At 48.5% G+C, this 17,545-nt stretch overlaps 2 protein-coding genes across 10 annotated transcripts in view; one reads left to right on the top strand and one right to left on the bottom strand.

Moving 5' to 3' along the window:
* HHAT (hedgehog acyltransferase) overlaps nucleotides 1-4,151 on the top strand; it is a 326,701-nt gene extending 322,550 nt beyond the window's left edge. For all 7 annotated transcript variants that reach the window (XM_058701854.1, XM_058701853.1, XM_058701849.1 and 4 more), the window contains one exon: nucleotides 3,123-4,151. In XM_058701854.1, the coding sequence (XP_058557837.1) occupies nucleotides 3,123-3,137 (15 nt within the window). In that variant the 3' untranslated portion in view covers nucleotides 3,138-4,151. The remainder of the gene's footprint in view (nucleotides 1-3,122) is intronic.
* Nucleotides 4,152-7,465: 3,314 nt separating this feature from the next.
* Nucleotides 7,466-17,545, bottom strand: part of KCNH1 (potassium voltage-gated channel subfamily H member 1) — a 390,176-nt gene continuing 380,096 nt past the window's right edge. For all 3 annotated transcript variants that reach the window (XM_058701734.1, XM_058701731.1, XM_058701732.1), the window contains exon 11: nucleotides 7,466-13,316. In XM_058701734.1, the coding sequence (XP_058557717.1) occupies nucleotides 12,462-13,316 (855 nt within the window). In that variant the 3' untranslated portion in view covers nucleotides 7,466-12,461. The remainder of the gene's footprint in view (nucleotides 13,317-17,545) is intronic.

The following is a 17,545-nucleotide window of genomic DNA, read 5'->3' as shown; positions in this document are numbered from 1 at the left end:
GTTTATCTTTGATTTCCCATTGTGTAGATGGAGAAACAGAAGCCCTCCTAGGGTCTCATAGGAGAGTCAGGATTACAAGTCTCCTAACTGCTGTCTGCCTGCCTCTGCAAATGACATACAATTGATGGTAGAGGGAATTTTCACGGCCCAGCTGTGGTCCAAACTGAACACGTATATGCCTCACTTCTGGGCAGCGTTTAGGGCTGTTCTTCCTTCCAGTTCTGTGTGCTGGCCAGAAGCTTTCACGGGGATATGAAAGCTTTGTAGCCATGGGGCTGGACACAGCTGTCCAATGTCTCAGGCCCAGCTTTGTGTAAGTAAAACATCCCCATTCTCCCACCTCCATAGCCAGCCTCTGGGTTCTGTGTTTACCAAACACCTGCCAATGTGTCACCCTAAACACAGCTGAAGTCTGGGACTGCTTTCTGTGCCCAAAGCCCCCTCCCTGATTTCTGCTCCCTGAGCCCACTGAGGAGCAGATGTTGACAGGACTCCTGGCATCTGTGTCTGGGCCACAGAGGTAAGAGATCAGAGGGCCTCCAGGCAGGATGGGTCCACTTTGAAGTTTGAAAATGTACTTGGCTCTACTGGGCTGAATAGTGGCCCCCAAATTCATGTCCATCTGGAACTTCAGAATGTGACTTCATTTCGGAAATAGGGGTTTTGCTGATGTAACTAGTTGAGTGTCTTGAGAAGAAGTCATCCTGGATTTAGAGTGGGCCCTAAATCCAATGACCGGCTTCCTTATAAGAATAGAGGACACAGAGGTACATAGGAAAGAAGGACACGTGAAGACAGAGACAGAGATTGAAGGTATGTTGCCATAAGCCAAGGAATGTCTAGCATCATCGAAAGCTAGAAGAGGTAAGGGAGCAGTTTCCCTTAGAACCTTTAGAGAGAGATGGCCTGCAATACCTTGATTTCAGACTTTTAGCATCTAGAAGTGTGAGAGAATGAATTTGTTGTTTGAAGCCACTAAGTTTGTGGTCGTTTGTTCCAGCAGCCACAGGAAACAAATACACTGGCTGACTAGCAGACAGTAGGTAGGACTGTAGGGCTGGTCCTAGAGCCAGGCTTTTGTGAGTCCTCTGCTCCCCTCGCTTGTCTTGCCTTGAGGGCCTAGGAGAATTCTGGTGCCAAGCTAGTCTAAGGAGGCAAGTTTGAAATGAGTTCAGAGGAAGACCGGAGCTGGGCTTCTCTGTTGTCACCCGAATTTTGGTGGAGAAAGACTTCTGCGCCCTCTCTCCAGCATTATTGCCACCTTTCCTTAGTGCCCACCATAGGCCAGGCACCATGTGGGCCTTTACATCATTTCACACATTCCTTCCTTATGTCTTAAGTCAACTCGGGGCATTATAACAACATACCATGGACTGGGTGGTTTAAACAAGAGACTTTATTTCTCATAGTTCCAGAGACTGGAGAAGTCCAAGATCAAGGTGCCAGCTGATTTGGTTCCTGGAGAAGACCATCTTCTTGACTTCTATATAGTCACCTTCTAACTGTGCCACTATATGGCAGAGAGAGAGAGAAGCCAAGCTCTTGGTGTCTCTACTTTTTTTTTTTTTAATTTTTTGTTAACGTTTATTTATTTTTGAGACAGAGAGAGACAGAGCATGAACGGGGGAGGGTCAGAGAGAGAGGGAGACACAGAATCTGAAACAGGCCCCGGGCTCTGAGCTGTCAGCACAGAGCCTGACACGGGGCTCGAACTCAGACTGTGAGATCATGACCCGAGCTGAAGTCGGACACTCAATCGACTGAGCCACCCAGGCGCCCAGACTTGGTGTCTCTTCTTATAAGGGCACTAATCCCATCATGGCCCCACCCTCATGATCTGACCTCAACCCATTTACCTCCCAAAAGCCCCACCTCCAAATACACACTGGGAGTTAGGGCTTCAACATATGAATTGGCAGGGGGGTGCAATCAAGTCCATGGCATCTTATAAAGACTCTTAATAAAGTTGCTCTATCCTTTTAGTTTTACATTTGAGACTCATTAAGTGGCTCAAGGTCACACAGATGGCAAGTAACAGAGCCAAGATTTGAACTGATGTTTAATTTTACTTCAGAGTTTGCACATTTAACCACTATGCTATATTAATTGAACTTTTATTAATACTAATAAGCAGCTGACTGTTGACATGGTAGGAAGAGAGCCTGTAGAGTAGCAAGACCATCTGGGGCTCCCCCCTGCAGCCTCCCTACTTCTGTCCTTACCCTGCCTGCCCCTCCCCAAGCAGGAGCCACAAACCCATGATCCATGTTCCTGGGGTGGCCTGTGATACACTTCTGGTGGTCTCTCCGGCAGCTTATCTCTGTCCCTTTCCATCTAACAAACTCTTGCTCACCCCACACGGCCCAGTTGAAATGTGCTCTGTATACATCATTATCTAGCACACAGTACATGGCTCATAAATCCCAGTAGTGTGTGTGTCTCTTTCCTGAGCTGGAGTGGGATCACCTATTTTGGCATCTGGTACCTTCCATAGCACCTCTGGATCTCCAGAGCACCCAAGAAATGTTTGAGCAAGTGAAACATGTAGAAGGCATGGAGATAATTAAGTGACAAGTACTCAGCAGAAAGGGCTGTTAATTGAGGAGGAGGAGGGAAAGGAGGAGAAGAAGAGGAAAGAAAAGAACATCAGATATTCTAAGACAAGTACTTATAGAAGGAACCACTAAAAGCTTTGAGTTTTGAAAGCAAATGTTTAATTTAGGCTCTCCCTTCTGTGTGCTTACAGATGGCACTCAATTCAATATGACGGTCAATCTATATTTTGAGATTTACTTTGGGTCTTGTGGACTTTTCTCCTTTTTTGATTATTAAATACTTTAGTTTTCTAAATAGGTATTCTTTAAAAGCTTGTCCTATTTCTAAATATAATTCCCATTTGAGATAGTGCACTCTTCATTTTATGCTGACCCCAGTGGGAATGTAGGGTTCGGGTTGTTGGCGTTCCAGTTAGAGCACACTTTCTGGGAGGTGTGTGTCTAAATGTGTCAACCGAGGCCCGTGTTTCTTGAGTTGCCTTCCCCAAAGGGGGAGAGTTTGCACCCGTGGGAGGTCCCACCCCAGGCGTTTCTAACTGCTCTTCCATCTCTGCCCTCCCCCTGCAGGCTGGCCATACGTGACACTCTCTGTCCTGGGATTCCTGTACTGCTACTCCCATGTGGGTATTGCCTGGTCCCAGACATACTTGGTGGACTAAAGCTGCCCTGGCCCATGCCAGCCCTTACCGCTGGCCTCCGAGCAAATAGTGCTTCACCCTGACCTCGCACACCAGATAACCTCCGAGGGACCAGTGCTTGATCTGTTCATCTTTTGTTGAAGTTACCTTACTCCAAGACTGGAAGCTGGAGCTCTCATAGAAAATTGACAACCAGAGAGGCTTCTAACTTTGGGGAGCTCATCTCCCCCATCATTTTCCTGCTGAGCAAGCAGGGGTCCAGAGCAGGAGAATCTTGCTCAGCTGCACATGGTGACGTTGTGGTCTAGAACCCAGGCCCAGTGGCCCTTTGGGTTCTTTCTACTTTACCAAGAATTACCTGCAATAGACGTTTCTCGATTAGAGCACAGAAATCCTGATAGTGATAAGGCCTGTTATCCACTGAGCATCCTTCTGAAACATTTTGGTAACATGTAAATGACCTCTTCCCCATGTCCTGCAGTATGGTCGCTAGAACCAGCACTGGGGTCTGAGTTTCACACTTCAGCTCCCCAGCATGGCAGGGACAATGTCATGTTTCTAGTTACCCAGTCAAAGAACATACAACATGTCCTGTGGTTTCCCAGGGGTCAGTACAGAAGACCAGTTATTTAAACACTACCCAGGTGACTGACATTTGGATGCTTTGTGCCCTAGATTTACAGAGAAGTATAAATATGGCAGTTCCTCTAGCAGACAGTTAATCTTCATTTCCCAATATAGAAGCGGAATTAAGAAACCAGGAGATAAGTGTGTCCACAGACAGGTGCTGTCTGGTAAGTGACAAAGGGTAAAGGATGGTATCCTGTGGTCTTTTCTCCTCTCCATGCAAGTAAGCTCCAGCAGTCATCTTCCTACTCAGTGGTTTAAACTCAGTAGTTCACATTGTTTTGTTTTGTTTCAAATAAAATGGAGCCTTTCCTATCACATTGATAATTTACATAGTTGTAGAATCATTTTGAATTATTTTTTGAGGAAAATGCTTAAAACCGAAACACAGAAGTCTCAATTATTCATTCTTTTGGAAAGTGATGACAGGCCACTGACCCAAGTGGTAGATAATTCTGAATATGTCTGTTTGCCTTTGGAGGTTTTCGTTCTTTGTTTTCTTTTGAGAGGGCAGGTGCTAAGTGGTAAAGAAGCTTTGAGGTTTCAAGACATAGTGTACCTCATCATGGGCAAACTTAGTATATATCTCAAACACCTGAATTAAATTGTCATTGAATGAAAGGTTCCCTTGGACCTGGTCTGGCCACATATCTCGTATTTGTTGTCTATTGTGGTCCTTGTGTCCTGGCCATGGTTTGAACTCCACGAGATACTCCTAGACTGCAGGACCGGCCATCTTGCTGACATCCGTTCTTCCTAGCCCTTCTGCCTGGAAGAGCAGTTGTAGGGTGGATGGTGTGGAGTGGGCACACCCGGTGTTGGCTCCTTCAAGGAACAGACCCAGAGGGGCAGGCGGGCCGGTAGCAGTGGCCTCAGCAACCGACTTGGTAAGTGAGAAGGAGGCCCAGGCAGGTGGTTCCAAGGTGCTGGGAGGAGTGAGCACTCAAATGATTACAGTACATCAGGGACCGATACTAGTTCAGGAACTGTGGTCAGCTGCAGGGAGTTTGGCTGAAGTTCACATGGAAGGAAAGGGCTGGCTAAGGAAACACGGGAATGTGAAGATGATTGTAGGCAAGTGTCTTAATGTACGTACGTGTATAAACAATACAAAGAATTTTGAACGCTTCAGAGACACCATTGATGTAAAAACAAACAGGCTTATTCATTCACTCAACTGTATTAGAAGAATCGGTGAATATATTTGAAAGTAATAAGCCTGAATTTCTTTTAAACTATCACATGATTTAGAGTGGTTCTCAAGAATTAGTAAATTATTTGAGGCCCAGTTAACCAACATGTGGATTTTCTAGGACCATTGTTTTCTTACTTTAGCCTCTTGCTGTTCTCCAACTATAATATGAAAACAATAATAAGTCTCTCTTCATGCATGTGAAGTAAAATCTTGGAGTTACTTTAAATGAGACTCTTGAAGTATCTCTGAGAAGACAGAGCAGTTCCAGCTGAGAAGCGTGTGACATGTCACTTTCCACAGTCATCAGCCCTGGGCAACTTCAGGCATGGGGCTGGAAAGCAACTAGACGATGTCCCAAGGTAACTTCTAGCCCCAGGATCCTCTGACCTCAACCTAGCCCTGGGCAAGCCAGAGCGCTCCAAGCAGGATTGCCAAGATGATCCCCAAGGAGGCAAGCAAGACATCTGAAGGGCAGCCAACGCGTGGCCATTTTGACTAATTCGGGACTGTACAGGAAGACTTAAAGGTATTTTATTATTCCTTCAGATTAATTTGTTTGAAGTGACAGGAGAAAACCTTTTGTTCTATTGAAGACTGCAGGCATAGAAAGAAAATATATCATCTATACAATTATACAATGATGTCTGTATTGGGAGGATAGTAATTTAGTGGGACCGGTGTTCCCCTTAAAAAAACTGAGACTGCTCACTTGCTTATTTAAAATAATAACATAATTGTAGACCAGTATAAGAAATTAATCGTAATGAGTTTGCTTTCTAACAAATGTACCAGAACATATGCATCCAGTAGGACCAACTGTTGAGAAACCAGATCATCTTGATGGTGCTGGCCTTTCTCAGTGGGCATTGAGAAATCCGAGGCCCTTTTTCAGGGAAGTTATTTTGTTTTTTGTCTTGTTTTATTTTATGTTTATTATTTTGAGGGAGGGAGGGAGGGAGGGAGAGAGAGAGAGAGAGAGAGAGAGAGAGAGAGAATCCCGAGAGAGAGAGAGAGAGAGAGAGAATGAATCCCAAGCAGGCTCTGCACTGCCAGTGTGGAGCCTGATGCAGGGCTCGAACTCACAAACGTGAGATCATGACCTGAGCCGTTTTATTTTAAAACAAATCGACAGGGGCGCCTGGGTGGCTCAGTCGTTTAAGCATCTGACTTCGGCTCAGGTCATGATCTCACAGTGAGAGAGAGAGCGTTGCATCGGGCTCTGGGCTGACAGTGTAGAGCCTGCTTGGGATTCTCTCTCTCCTTGTCTCTCTGCCCCTCCCCTGCTTGTGCTCTCTAAAAAATAAGTGAATAAACTTAAAACCAACAAAATCCCCCCTTTTTAATAGTTGAAACCCCTTTGGCACCCAGAATGTAGTATCTGTTACTTAGCTCTGTATTACTAGTCCTTTTGACTAATTATAAAAATCATATTCACAAAGAGATTTTTTTCACAATTGAAGATATATCAAGAACATACTGTTCAGTGCTTTATTACGTGAGATTCCTTTTTTTAGGTGAGATTTTCGAATGAATATCAAATCACTTGGAATTTTAAATACTATCACCTTTAATGTTTATTATGCTTTTCTGCAACATAATGAAATAATAGGTTGTAGGGAGGATGTCATTAAGAATGCCGTATTCATCCTGTGGCCTTATGAGAGCAAGCAGAGGCCCGAATATGGCTTGCAGACCACAGATTCCTCATCCTGAGTTAAATTCTGTCTACAAAAAGAAAAGTGCCCTTTTTGAAATGTGGTCCAGTAGTATTAAATAAGAACTCAGGTTGACAGTATTATGGAGAATCTTGCCATGAGCAGGAAGTCATACCTATTAAAACCAGAGCAGAAGTGAGGGCTGCTAGAGAAGACTCATTGGTTTAGGGGCAAGCAGCCCTCGACCTTACTAGCTTCTGAGACCATCAATGAATTAAAGCACAGACCCTAACTCCCACTGTTGCTACAGAATCATTCCAAAAAGATTCGGTTATGTTTTTTACACTGTATTTGAAAAGGCAGGGAAGCCTTCATAAATCTTAAATTTCAATCCAAATTGTTTAAAAGTTCACCTCTCCTTGGGAGGCCACCTTCAGATAAGTGTTAAATCAATGTGTTGTACCACAGCTTTCCAGGACGCCAGGTTTTGAAGGCATCTCTGTACATCTGTATGGCAGACACAGCTCTATTTCTAGATCATACGGCAAAGCACCTTCACGACCATTCTCTCGCTGTGCTGTACTCAGACATACAGTCTTGGTGTCTCTAGAATTCTGAGTTCTCCAAAACCACACTGACAGGTGCTATCCAGATTAGAGCCTCTCAGAGGCTAAATGAATAGCCTCTATTCAATATTTCTAAATGAATAGAAAGTACCATCCTTGTTCTGGCACCTTAGATCAGAACACCCAATTCAGTGCCTTAAAATTATAGAAGAAAAGGCAAAGGCAAGTATCATGTATAAAATAGTTTATTACCATAATAAATAAAATTAAACTTTTTTTTTTTTTTTTACAAATACCATTTGTGCTTGTTTAAAAATGTTGAGAAGGGAATATTATCAATGGAGGGGCCCACATGTTCCTTTTAACATTCCCAAGCGGCACACATACAGTGGAGTTTCTGGCAGCATCCTCAACTGACCATAAAAATAGTATCAGCTCATTTGTACTTCTGTCTGTTCATGCTCATTCGGACAAAGTGGCAGATGCAAAGGAAAAAGAAAAACCCAGTGAAGGATTTGGCGGAACTCAATGAAAAGAGTGTCAATATAAGGAGAAGCCCCAGGCTGACAAACTCCTCAGGAGTAGAAGTGTCCTTACAGCATTGGTGAAACGTCAGATGTGGGCAGTCTCCAACCGATGCACAAGTACAATGTCTGAATTTTAAGAGAATACATTCATTGGGGCAGGGTGCATCTTAAGATCTTTCTCATTGTTCATATCCTGATACAAGATCTGTGAACTTCTCATTAAATAGCTCCTCGATCCGTTGACCGGCTCTGAAGTCCCAGATAAAGAGACAATGGCTCTAAGAAAAGTTTAATGGTGGGGCTGAGAGGGCACCCATGGGGCCTGGCACCTGCAGGGTGTTCAAGTCCAGTTCTAGAGGTTCCAGAGTAAGTCTGACTTGCTCACATGAGAATGAAGTTTCACTTGAAACTAATTTAAGCTGCACATTCACATTGATTCTTTTGAACTGTGGATCAGAGGGAGTGGAAGTCAACACTTCTCAACATGAATACCTTGGGTGAGAAAATGGTGCTTTCTTTGATGGCTGCGGTTGGTGCTAAGGGGACGGAGAAATCCCCCAGCTGGAGGGCACAAGAGCTGGTGAAGGTATTTGTATTGAAGCAAGCAAGAAGGCAGTACAACGATTTAGTGACAGAAGAGAGGCTACCCCGGGGTCTGAGTGTGCCCTCAGTGGGTTCCTCTTAAAGCAACACGACGTGAGGAGGGGGGAGGAGGAGGAGGAGGGTGTCGGCAGCTCCATCACAGCTGGAGTTCCATTCAAGGGTCTTAAGGCTAAACATCTTTATTGCAAAACATTGTACAATCTACTCATCAAACGCACAGCAATTTGAATCTCCACCAGGACTCCTACAGTTTTCCAGAGAGTGCATGTGCCATTTGGTGGTCAATGCAACAAGGGGAGATGAGGCTGTCCCTACACCGGGTGCTCCTAAGGCATTCTTTTAGTCCCTACAGAGGCTTCAACAAAAATTCTGACACTTGGCCTATTTCACCTTCCACCGAAGGATTTGGAGGGGAAGTTGCTGGATGGGGTGTGGTGGTGGAGTGCATTTTTACTCTAAGCCATGCTAGCTCTGCTTCTGAAAGAAGATTCCAGGAAAGGGCCTGATGTTTGGCCAGCAACACCACACAGGATCTAGAGGGTGGAGGGTAAAACAGGCCCAGGGATTGGATAACAAGAAATGGAAACAGCTTTGGAACCCTTGGGCCCATGCTGTCATAGCATCTGGGTTTTTTTTTGTTTTTTTGTTTTTGTTTTTGTAAGCCACTGGTTGCCTATTATACTGGCTACAAACTTTCTGCACACAGATGGACTCTGAGGTTGAGAATATAAGGAATCGTCTTAGAACCAAGCCAGGAGGTCTAAGCATGAGTGAATGGGATGGATGGAGGTGCAGATGTCAAAACTGTGCACTAGACCAGACCTTCTCAACCAGAGGGCTGCCTCCCTCTCCTTTCTAGGGGATTCCCAGCATAGTCACTGGAGGAGCCTTTGCAGGTGCACCGGACAGCAGCACTCAGTGCCGGGGTCCCATCCTCCGCAGAGAAACAGGCACTCCGTCTCGTTGGCCGTCATATTTCATAGACTCAGCCCTCGCTCCCACTCCCCCATCAGTGGGGGAGAGCAAGTTCAACAAGCAGCCAAGTGCTGGGGCAAGACCTCTTGCTCCAAAGCAGCCCATCAGGACACTCTCTGGGAAGTGGAGCCACCCTACGAATAACATCCGAGGTAAGGAGTTTAAGTACGAGATCAAGTAACCGGCAAGTCCTGGGCAATGGTGTAATACATCATGTCCCCTTCCCTCAAGAAGGAAAAAACAAAAAACAGGTAAATATCTCAACATAACTTCTAAAGTCTAAATGTTAAGTCCAACACCTGGTAATTCTGTATTTCCCTAACCTCTATTCAGCCACCAGACAGTGGAAGATTCAGTCAGTATCTGAAGCTTGTGGTCCTTGCTCAGGAAGCCAGAGCAGCGTCCAGGCAAGAGTAGGTAGTTGGCACGAAGTGGTCCATGGCCAAGTGCATGTCATAAACGTGGAAGGAGAGAAGGTTTGGCTCGTTTTAGAAATTAATTTTTTCAGAGGAAACAAAGCAAAAGTCCCTAAGTGGAGTCCTTAAGTGGAGAAGACTAAAAGCGTGTACAGGCCACACTGTGGGGATTTGTCACCACAGGCACACATGTGGGCCCTGCGGCCCTGAGATGAGCACATTCCCACCGCAGATCCAGGCTTTTCTGGTCATTAGCCCGATTCATGTCCTAGGAGTCAGTCCAGGAGTACATTCATGAAGCTTTATTTTCCCCCCAAAACAGGTCTGGCTTCCAAGCCTGGCGTATTAGCATCTTTGCCCCTCAGACCCAGATGGGGAGTCATTTCTTAATAAACACCTGTCCCCTCAGGCAGAGCTAGTGGGGAAGGAAAGGGCCCCTCTCCAGTGGCCTGCAGGGTGCTGGACAGGAGCCTGTCACCAAGCCCACAGAGAGCTGGGCACATGCTTCTGAAGCTGGATGATAGAGTCATCCAGGGCCCTTGCCCTGACTTAAAAGGAGTGGGTACTAAACTTTAGAAGCAGGCTAATGAGCACATTTAAGGAACAGCAAACTAGAACATTCTGGGGGCAGATGGGATTCCAGATATTTTGTAGCCTCTGGACTAGTTGGCAGCTTCTCAAAGAGACTGAAAGTCTCAGTGCTTTATCTAGAGTCACAAACAGTTAAGACTTGGCCTTGGGAAGTTACACTTCCTCCTATTTGTATGCTGCCGTCTGAGGCTAAATCTAATAATGCTGCAGCCTCAGGAAGCCAGCGGCCACCCGGTAAGCCTCCCATGAGAAGCTGCATAAGTGTACGGGGACCCCTGGGGAAGGGCCCTTCCCTTGACCCCCTGGACTCTTTTCCCCAGGGCCATCTGCACCAATGCTGGCAGCCAGGAGAGGACAGCCCCATTTTGCCCAGACAACTGAGGGCCACGTCCTGGGACCTGCCATGGCCACCGAACAGGACCAAAGGGCCGAGGGGAGAGATGGGCCCAGACAGGAGGCCTTCAGAAATTCTATCTTTGGTAGGGCAAGTGCCAGCCTGGCAGGTCCCCTTCGGTACTGAGGGGATTAACACCGGTTCTGGATTTGTACAGCTAAGCTACACCAAGCGCTAAGGGTGAGGGTGCTGCAGTGTGACACATGCAGAAAGCCAGTGCCCTGGCTGGGTCCCTGCTGTCACCAATAGTCCAGGTCCTAATTCTACTCTCTCCAAGCTAGTTCTTAGAGCTGAACTTCCAACCCTGCTTGTCAACTGTTAGGGCAGGGCATAACCCCTGAGCTAGCTCCACTCTGCCTGGGAGGGCCTTCTTTCCTTTCTCCGATGCCATTGAAAGGAGCACGTGAATAATCTGACCCCAGGTGACTAGGAGGCCGTGGAGTGTCCCCAAGCATCATGGCATAGGGACCTGGATGACCCACAGGTGGCCCTGTGACTGTCCCTCTGAGCTCAGACCTTCTCTGGGCCCACAGCTCCATGGCCATCTCTGTCCATCACCTCACACAGCTTGAGAACCTGCCACCTCATTCTCCTTCTGCTCCTGAAGCAAGTACAACCGTGACCCTGACATCTTCGCGGTTTTTCTTGAAATCCTACTGACTTCAGTAAAAGAAAGAGAGGTTAATCTTAAAATAAGGCCAGGCATGGCTCCCAAGTGTACTATAACGACCCCATGCAATGGACATAATGCAAACTGCTGAAGGGCCATCAATCCCGGTGAGAATCATAATATAAACAGAGGACTTGCTACAATCGTTTTTCTGAGGTTGTATGTGTGTGTCTGTGTGTCTGCTTTGCTAGTAAAGCAACTCTGGGCTCATCACCCTTCCTGCCGGTGCCCCACACCCTGAGAAATGCCACAGGAACACTTGGGAAGAGGCCGAGAAGGAAAAGAAGCAGAGGGGCCCATGCAATGAGGCCAGTGGCATGGAGCAGGGCCAGAGGTTCATCTGAGGGCTCTCCTGTGACAGCAGGCTGCCGACCACAGCCCAGAGATTCTCTGCCTCCTGAAGGGCCCCGTGCAGCTCTTACACTTGGGAAAGGAGAGCCGAGGAGGTGCCCAGAGCACCTCCCTGCTTTCCGGCCTTAAAGACAGAAAGTCACAAGGCCCTAACCTCTCTGGCCCTCAAACTCCCCTTGTCCCGAGCTTGTTACAAATGATGACTGTGGGAAAATATAAGGTGACAACAGACATGGGCTGTACAAGGACAGGGAATGCTGGGAAATCCCTGTGCCTACCGCAGTCTTTGGGGTCTTGGTGAAGGAGCCCAGTCTGGTATATACATGAGGGGTTCTCCAGTGCTTTCCCACCAATCCGCAAATAGCTGCTCTTCTTTTCTGGTGGGTTGTCATCTTTTACAAATACCGTGGCAGTAAAAAAATTAAAAATGAAGGAAAATACCCTCAGCATGCCCCCTCTTCCAAAATTGTGCAGACAGCTGGAAAACAGCTGTCATCTAGCAGGGTGGTAACACACGCCTCTTCCCGTATCTGTGCCCAGATAGAGAAAGAGCGCGCTTGCCTAAGTGACTGGTCCCACTTTGATTTTCTGTCAGGAAAGCCTACTTTGGAAGTTGTTGGTCATGTAGGTGTGTGTGGTGGGGATGGTGTCCAGGGAAGGGCGGTGGGTTTTGGTCTTTGACTCTTTTTTTAGACCACTCAGCTTGCTCCAAAAATGTCTCTCTCTGATTCTGGGGACTGGGGCCTCGATATTTCAAACAGCTCCTGGGGAGACTGAGAGGATCTTCTGGAAGTTAATATCCTGAGTATCTCAGAGAGCTGTTTCTCAAGATTTGTCATTTTGGTGTTCAAGGCCTTGATGTCCTCCTTCAACTCGTGCTTCACCTCCAGGACCGTGGCCTGCAGCGTCTGCTCGGGGATGGGGTAGAAAGAATGCTTGACCTCCGCCAGGATGGGGCTCCGGTCCTGAGGGCTCCTGGCCTCACCGACGTTGTCCAGACGCAGATCGCTCTTGGTGATGCCGCTGTCACAAGAGTCTGTCTTCTTGAGGGTGGCCTCTCCGGGCGCCTTGGTCCTGTCGGGGAGCGTCTCCATGGACTCGGCCTTGGCCACCTGGCTCCAGTCCTCGCCCTTGCCGCAGGCATCCTTGAAGCGGGCCCAGCCTTTGCGCCTGGCGCAGTCGCCGCCCGCTGCCCTGGAGCCCAGGCACTCAGCGCCGGGCGCGTGCAGCCGGCCGTGGTCCGACACCGCCGCTGCGGAGGCCGCCTGGAAGGCCACGGGCGTGGCGGGGCTCTCACGCACGGTGACCACACTGGCCTTCACCAGGCTGTGGTTGGCCGCGTGCTCGGGGATGGCACCGCCCTTCTCCACATCCTGGTCGTCCGGGTCGCGGCCGCCTCTCTCCGCGGCCAGCCGGGCCTCCTTCTGCTGTCGGAACCTCTGGAAGAGTCTCCGGACAGGGTGGTCCGGGGGCAAGATCAGGGGGGCCTCATTCTTGCGTTTCATGCGCTCTTCCTCCTCCCGCTTCACGTCGCTGATCTTCCGGAACACGATCTGGAGTGAGACAGAAGGACAGCAAAGCTCAGCCCATCGGCTGTCAGGCTGTCAGTGCCCCGCCAAGGGCTGCGGCTCCCAGAGGGCTCGCATCCCTCCAGCGCCATCCCGGGCTTTGCTCAGGGAACTTCCCACACCTGCCTTTTCCAGGACACTCATTCCCAGCTTGCCCACAGCAAGGAAGGGACTCCTGTTGTCATCCTCTTCAAGAGGAACAAACCTCAGTCTCTCCATCCCCACACGCCACGAGGCTGGAGGTGCCAGATGGCCTCCTTCCAGGAGACTGTTCCAGTGCCTGAGTTGGGCCCCTGCCTGCAGTCCAGGGTCACCTGGTGAGCTTTACAGAAATCATTCGTCTCAGACCTGCTGTATTAGAACCTCCCAACAGGAAGCCCTTGAATCTGTAACAAGCTTTCCAGGTGACTCTTCTGCATGGAAGTTTGAGCACTCCTGGTCTACACCACATTGCAGGGTAAGAAAGTTCAGACAAATCCCCAGGCAGGGCCACAGCTAAGACTGCCATTGCCACCTGCAGATCTGGTGAAATGAAATTCAGCTCGCCGTGAAAGCAAAAGCAAGTCTCACACAGAAGCCCTCCCCATCCTCAGGCTGCTCACGGGGGAAGAGCCCACGGCCTTGCACACGAGCTGGTCCTAATACCAACAGCCATTTGGATGGTTCGTAAGGCACTTTAACGTCACTTCATGTATTCCTTACAGCAGCACTGTAAAGTCACTGGGACACATTCCCATTTTAGAGAAGAGGAAAACCAAGGTTTCAGGGTAGCTAAATGTCACATAAAATAGAAGTTTGCTATAAGGGACTTGTACCCAAGTCATCAAACCCCAGACCCATGAAACGTCCAACAGGTACTTACTGATGATGACAGTGCTTCATGCAAAGGATGGACAGTCAGCAAACTGTCCATGAATCTGGTTCTGAGTAGAGCAAGAGCCATAAATTACAGGGCTTTCCCCTGTGCTGACCTCTGATTATAGGCAAGCTGTGTAATTTCTGGCTTACATTGAGTGTGGCAGATGCGCTCAGGGACACGTTTGACCCATCCCACATCTCAACTTGTGGGAAGCCACCTGCAATAGGTTGTCTATTTTATATAAATCACCGGTCCGAGGACCAGTCCTGAGATCACTGAGAAGCAGAGGAGAGGCCTGTGTAAGGGAGCAGCAGCTTTTCCATCACCACAACCTGGAAACCCCCGCGCCCTGTGCGGGCAGCCTCGGACCAACCCAGAACCTGCCTCAAGGACCTGCCACAGGACTTGCAGGTCTTGGAGAGGCACACATGGTAGCATGCCAGGACCACAGGCTTTGAGGTCAGAAAGAAATCTCAGCCCTGCCACCTAGCTGTGTGACCTCAGGCAGGCATCTTACCTTCAGAGTCTATTTCCTCCTTGAAGAGTGGGGAAAATCCCCACTATTGTGACTTGGTGTAAAGCCAACACAAGATTACTTATGTGAAAGCACAGGCCCACTGTCAATGCTTAACATGAACCCTCCTTCCCCCACTATCTCAAGGCCTCTGCCTTTTTAACCTCCAGGTGCAGATGGTTTATAACTCACCCTCTCCTCTAGGAAGCCCCCTGGCCAGAGCTCTCTGATGGCACCACTCATTAGGTTCTCCGGTCTGACCGACGAGATTGATTTTACAGCGCCCATAAATACAGAGGAGTCCAACACACTGAGTTGCTAGATGCAATCAACAAATCGTTGGCTCACACCTGTCACCTGATTTCTCCATCAAAGCTCCTGATGCCGGATGACTCTACACTTGGGTCACTAACAGGTGGGTGGGATGCGGCCGCTCCTCTTGCCACCTGGTTAAGTCTTTACATTCCTTGGGTCACAGTGCATGACTTTCTGACCTGTGCTGGGCAGTATTTCTCCCAGCCCTGCCCTGCCCAGTGGTGATTTAACAACTCCGCCTCCCCTGGTTCCCTTCAGCCATATCCCATCTACTTCTATAGTCTAGCCTGCAGATCCAAGCTGTGGGACTCAGGAAAACAACCTGAAGAGAAAGCCAATGAGAGGCATCACGGGGATGGAGGGATGATAAATAGAAGGAACAGGACCTTCCCTGCTCCTCCCGCTCTGAGGTACCAGACTTCCACCTCCCTCCCCACTTCTGCCCCCTGTGCTCTGTTCTGGGAATGACCCCTGCTCTCCACTGGGCATCCAAATCCCCCTAACACCAAGACCCAGCTCAAATAGCACCTCTTCCAGGAAGGCTTCCCTGATTCCATGGAGGTCTAAGTTACCTCTGGCTTCCCAACACCAACCACCTTTTCTGTGCTCCAACTTCTCTTCTGCCTTAACTACTCTCTGGCCTGTGTCCACCTGTGGTAGCCCTGCCATCCGTTTCCTCCCCCAGGCACATCCCTTCTTACAGAGGGGAGGAGGGAAGATGGGAAGAAGGAAGGAAGGTGGGAAGAGAGGGGGGAGTGAGAAAAGAGGGAGGAAGAGAGAAAGGATGAGTGAGAACGCACATGTACTCAAGAGTGGGTGGCCTGAGCTGACTGCTCGTTTCCTGCCTTTTGTCCTGCAGGACGCCTGGTTTTTAACAGTATCATCCTGTTTTTACTTGAGGCGGAGTAGGGCTCTGTTCCTTGTAAGCAGCCATTCCCAATCATGATACCAGTTGTTGACGCCTATAACTCTGAAATCTCCCTGAGGTCCTAGAACAGTATTTGGCATGTCACATTGTATCTTCTATTAAAAAAAAAATTGTCTACCCTAAGAAAACAGGGATTGTCTGTTTTGTCCATTATTTCCAGCACTTAGAAAATGCCTGGTACCTGGAGGGCCCTCCATAAATAATTTGTGGCATAAATAAATGAATAAAAGACACACATGAGCTAATGAATCAATGGGAGAATGTCCTCTGCCTGGAAAAGATGAACGACAGATGTCGTAGTCAATGGTATAAAGGAAGGGGCTGGCTTGGAACACACATGGTCCTCTGAGCAACTCTCTCAACATCAAAGGTTAAGGTAGCTCTTGAACGTGAAGTGAGATATTCTAAGACTAAAGAAAAGGAAGCACTTCTTCAAATATTGAGGGGGCAACACAAAGCTGATCCCAAGAGGCTGTACAGTGAAGTACACCAGTAGGCTGACAAAGGCTGTAATATGCACCTGTGGTGGACGTTTGTGAGGGGCAGCGTATCCTCTGCTTTTCAACCAGATGCCCCGTGCATCCTGGACTAAGGGCTGGGGGCCCGGCCTGACCCAGGCAACGTCTTTAGATGTTGTAGCCACATGGGTGGGGGCAGCTCAGCCCTCCCGGGCTGGGGCTCTCCGTGGAAGGAGATGGGGACTTCTGGCTCTGTGCTGACTCTTCTGAAGCCTCTTGGCTTATCCCAAAGGGTCACCCTAGTGCTGCTGTCACTGGCGGCAGCCCCACCTGAACAGCACTGGCCCATCCTATGGACAGATGAACCAGGAAAGAGCTTCCTGCCCTGCAAAAATGCCCAAACCCTCCTTTGAGGATCAATGAGTAAAACCAGCAACCCCCTTGGGGACACGGGGGTGATGTGGTCTGATAGCTGTGCTGACCTGGGGTCTGGGGTTCTGCTTACTAATGTCACCCACATTTTTGGAGAAGTTGGCCTGGGAAGATTCACCTCAGAGGCAGCCATGTCCATGCATTTGGCCAAGTATTTCATATCTGAGTGGGCAGGGGTGGCCCCGTGACTCACAATGATGAGGTCTGTGCTGCCAGCACCAGGCACTCTAGGAATGAGAGGCGAGACCCCGAGACCCCGAACCCAGGGTGCTGTCTGCTCTGACCAGGCAATGAACAGAGGCCTGAGGATAAGTCTCTCCAGCTTTTCTAAAGTGTTCCATGATGTTTTAACAGGGATCTTGAGGGGGAATAAATCTCAAGATAAAATAAACTTGAGCCACACCACAATGGTAAATTGGCTGCTTTACTGCAGGACTTCTCAGAGTCTTACCATGTTAATGTGTCTTTGATGAATGTCTAAGAGGAGACTACTGCATATGGCATTTCTTGAACGCTTTCCCCTAGACTCCCTGTTTTGAAAGAGTAGTGTTCCCTAGAAACCCCTCTGGAAAACACTGAAATCCACCCCCATGTGGGGGATGGGGTGCCCTTTGTATTTGTGCATCACCTTGGTGGATGAGAAGGCCATTTCCTATGCTGTGTTCCAGTCAGATGCTGCCTCCTATCTCTAACCCTGCTGCTGAGCCA

This window comes from Neofelis nebulosa, chromosome 15 (genome assembly GCF_028018385.1).
Source record: "Neofelis nebulosa isolate mNeoNeb1 chromosome 15, mNeoNeb1.pri, whole genome shotgun sequence".
NCBI lineage: Eukaryota > Metazoa > Chordata > Mammalia > Carnivora > Felidae > Neofelis > Neofelis nebulosa.
Note: the sequence above shows the minus strand (reverse complement) of the source record. Positions and strands in the feature narration are given on the sequence as shown.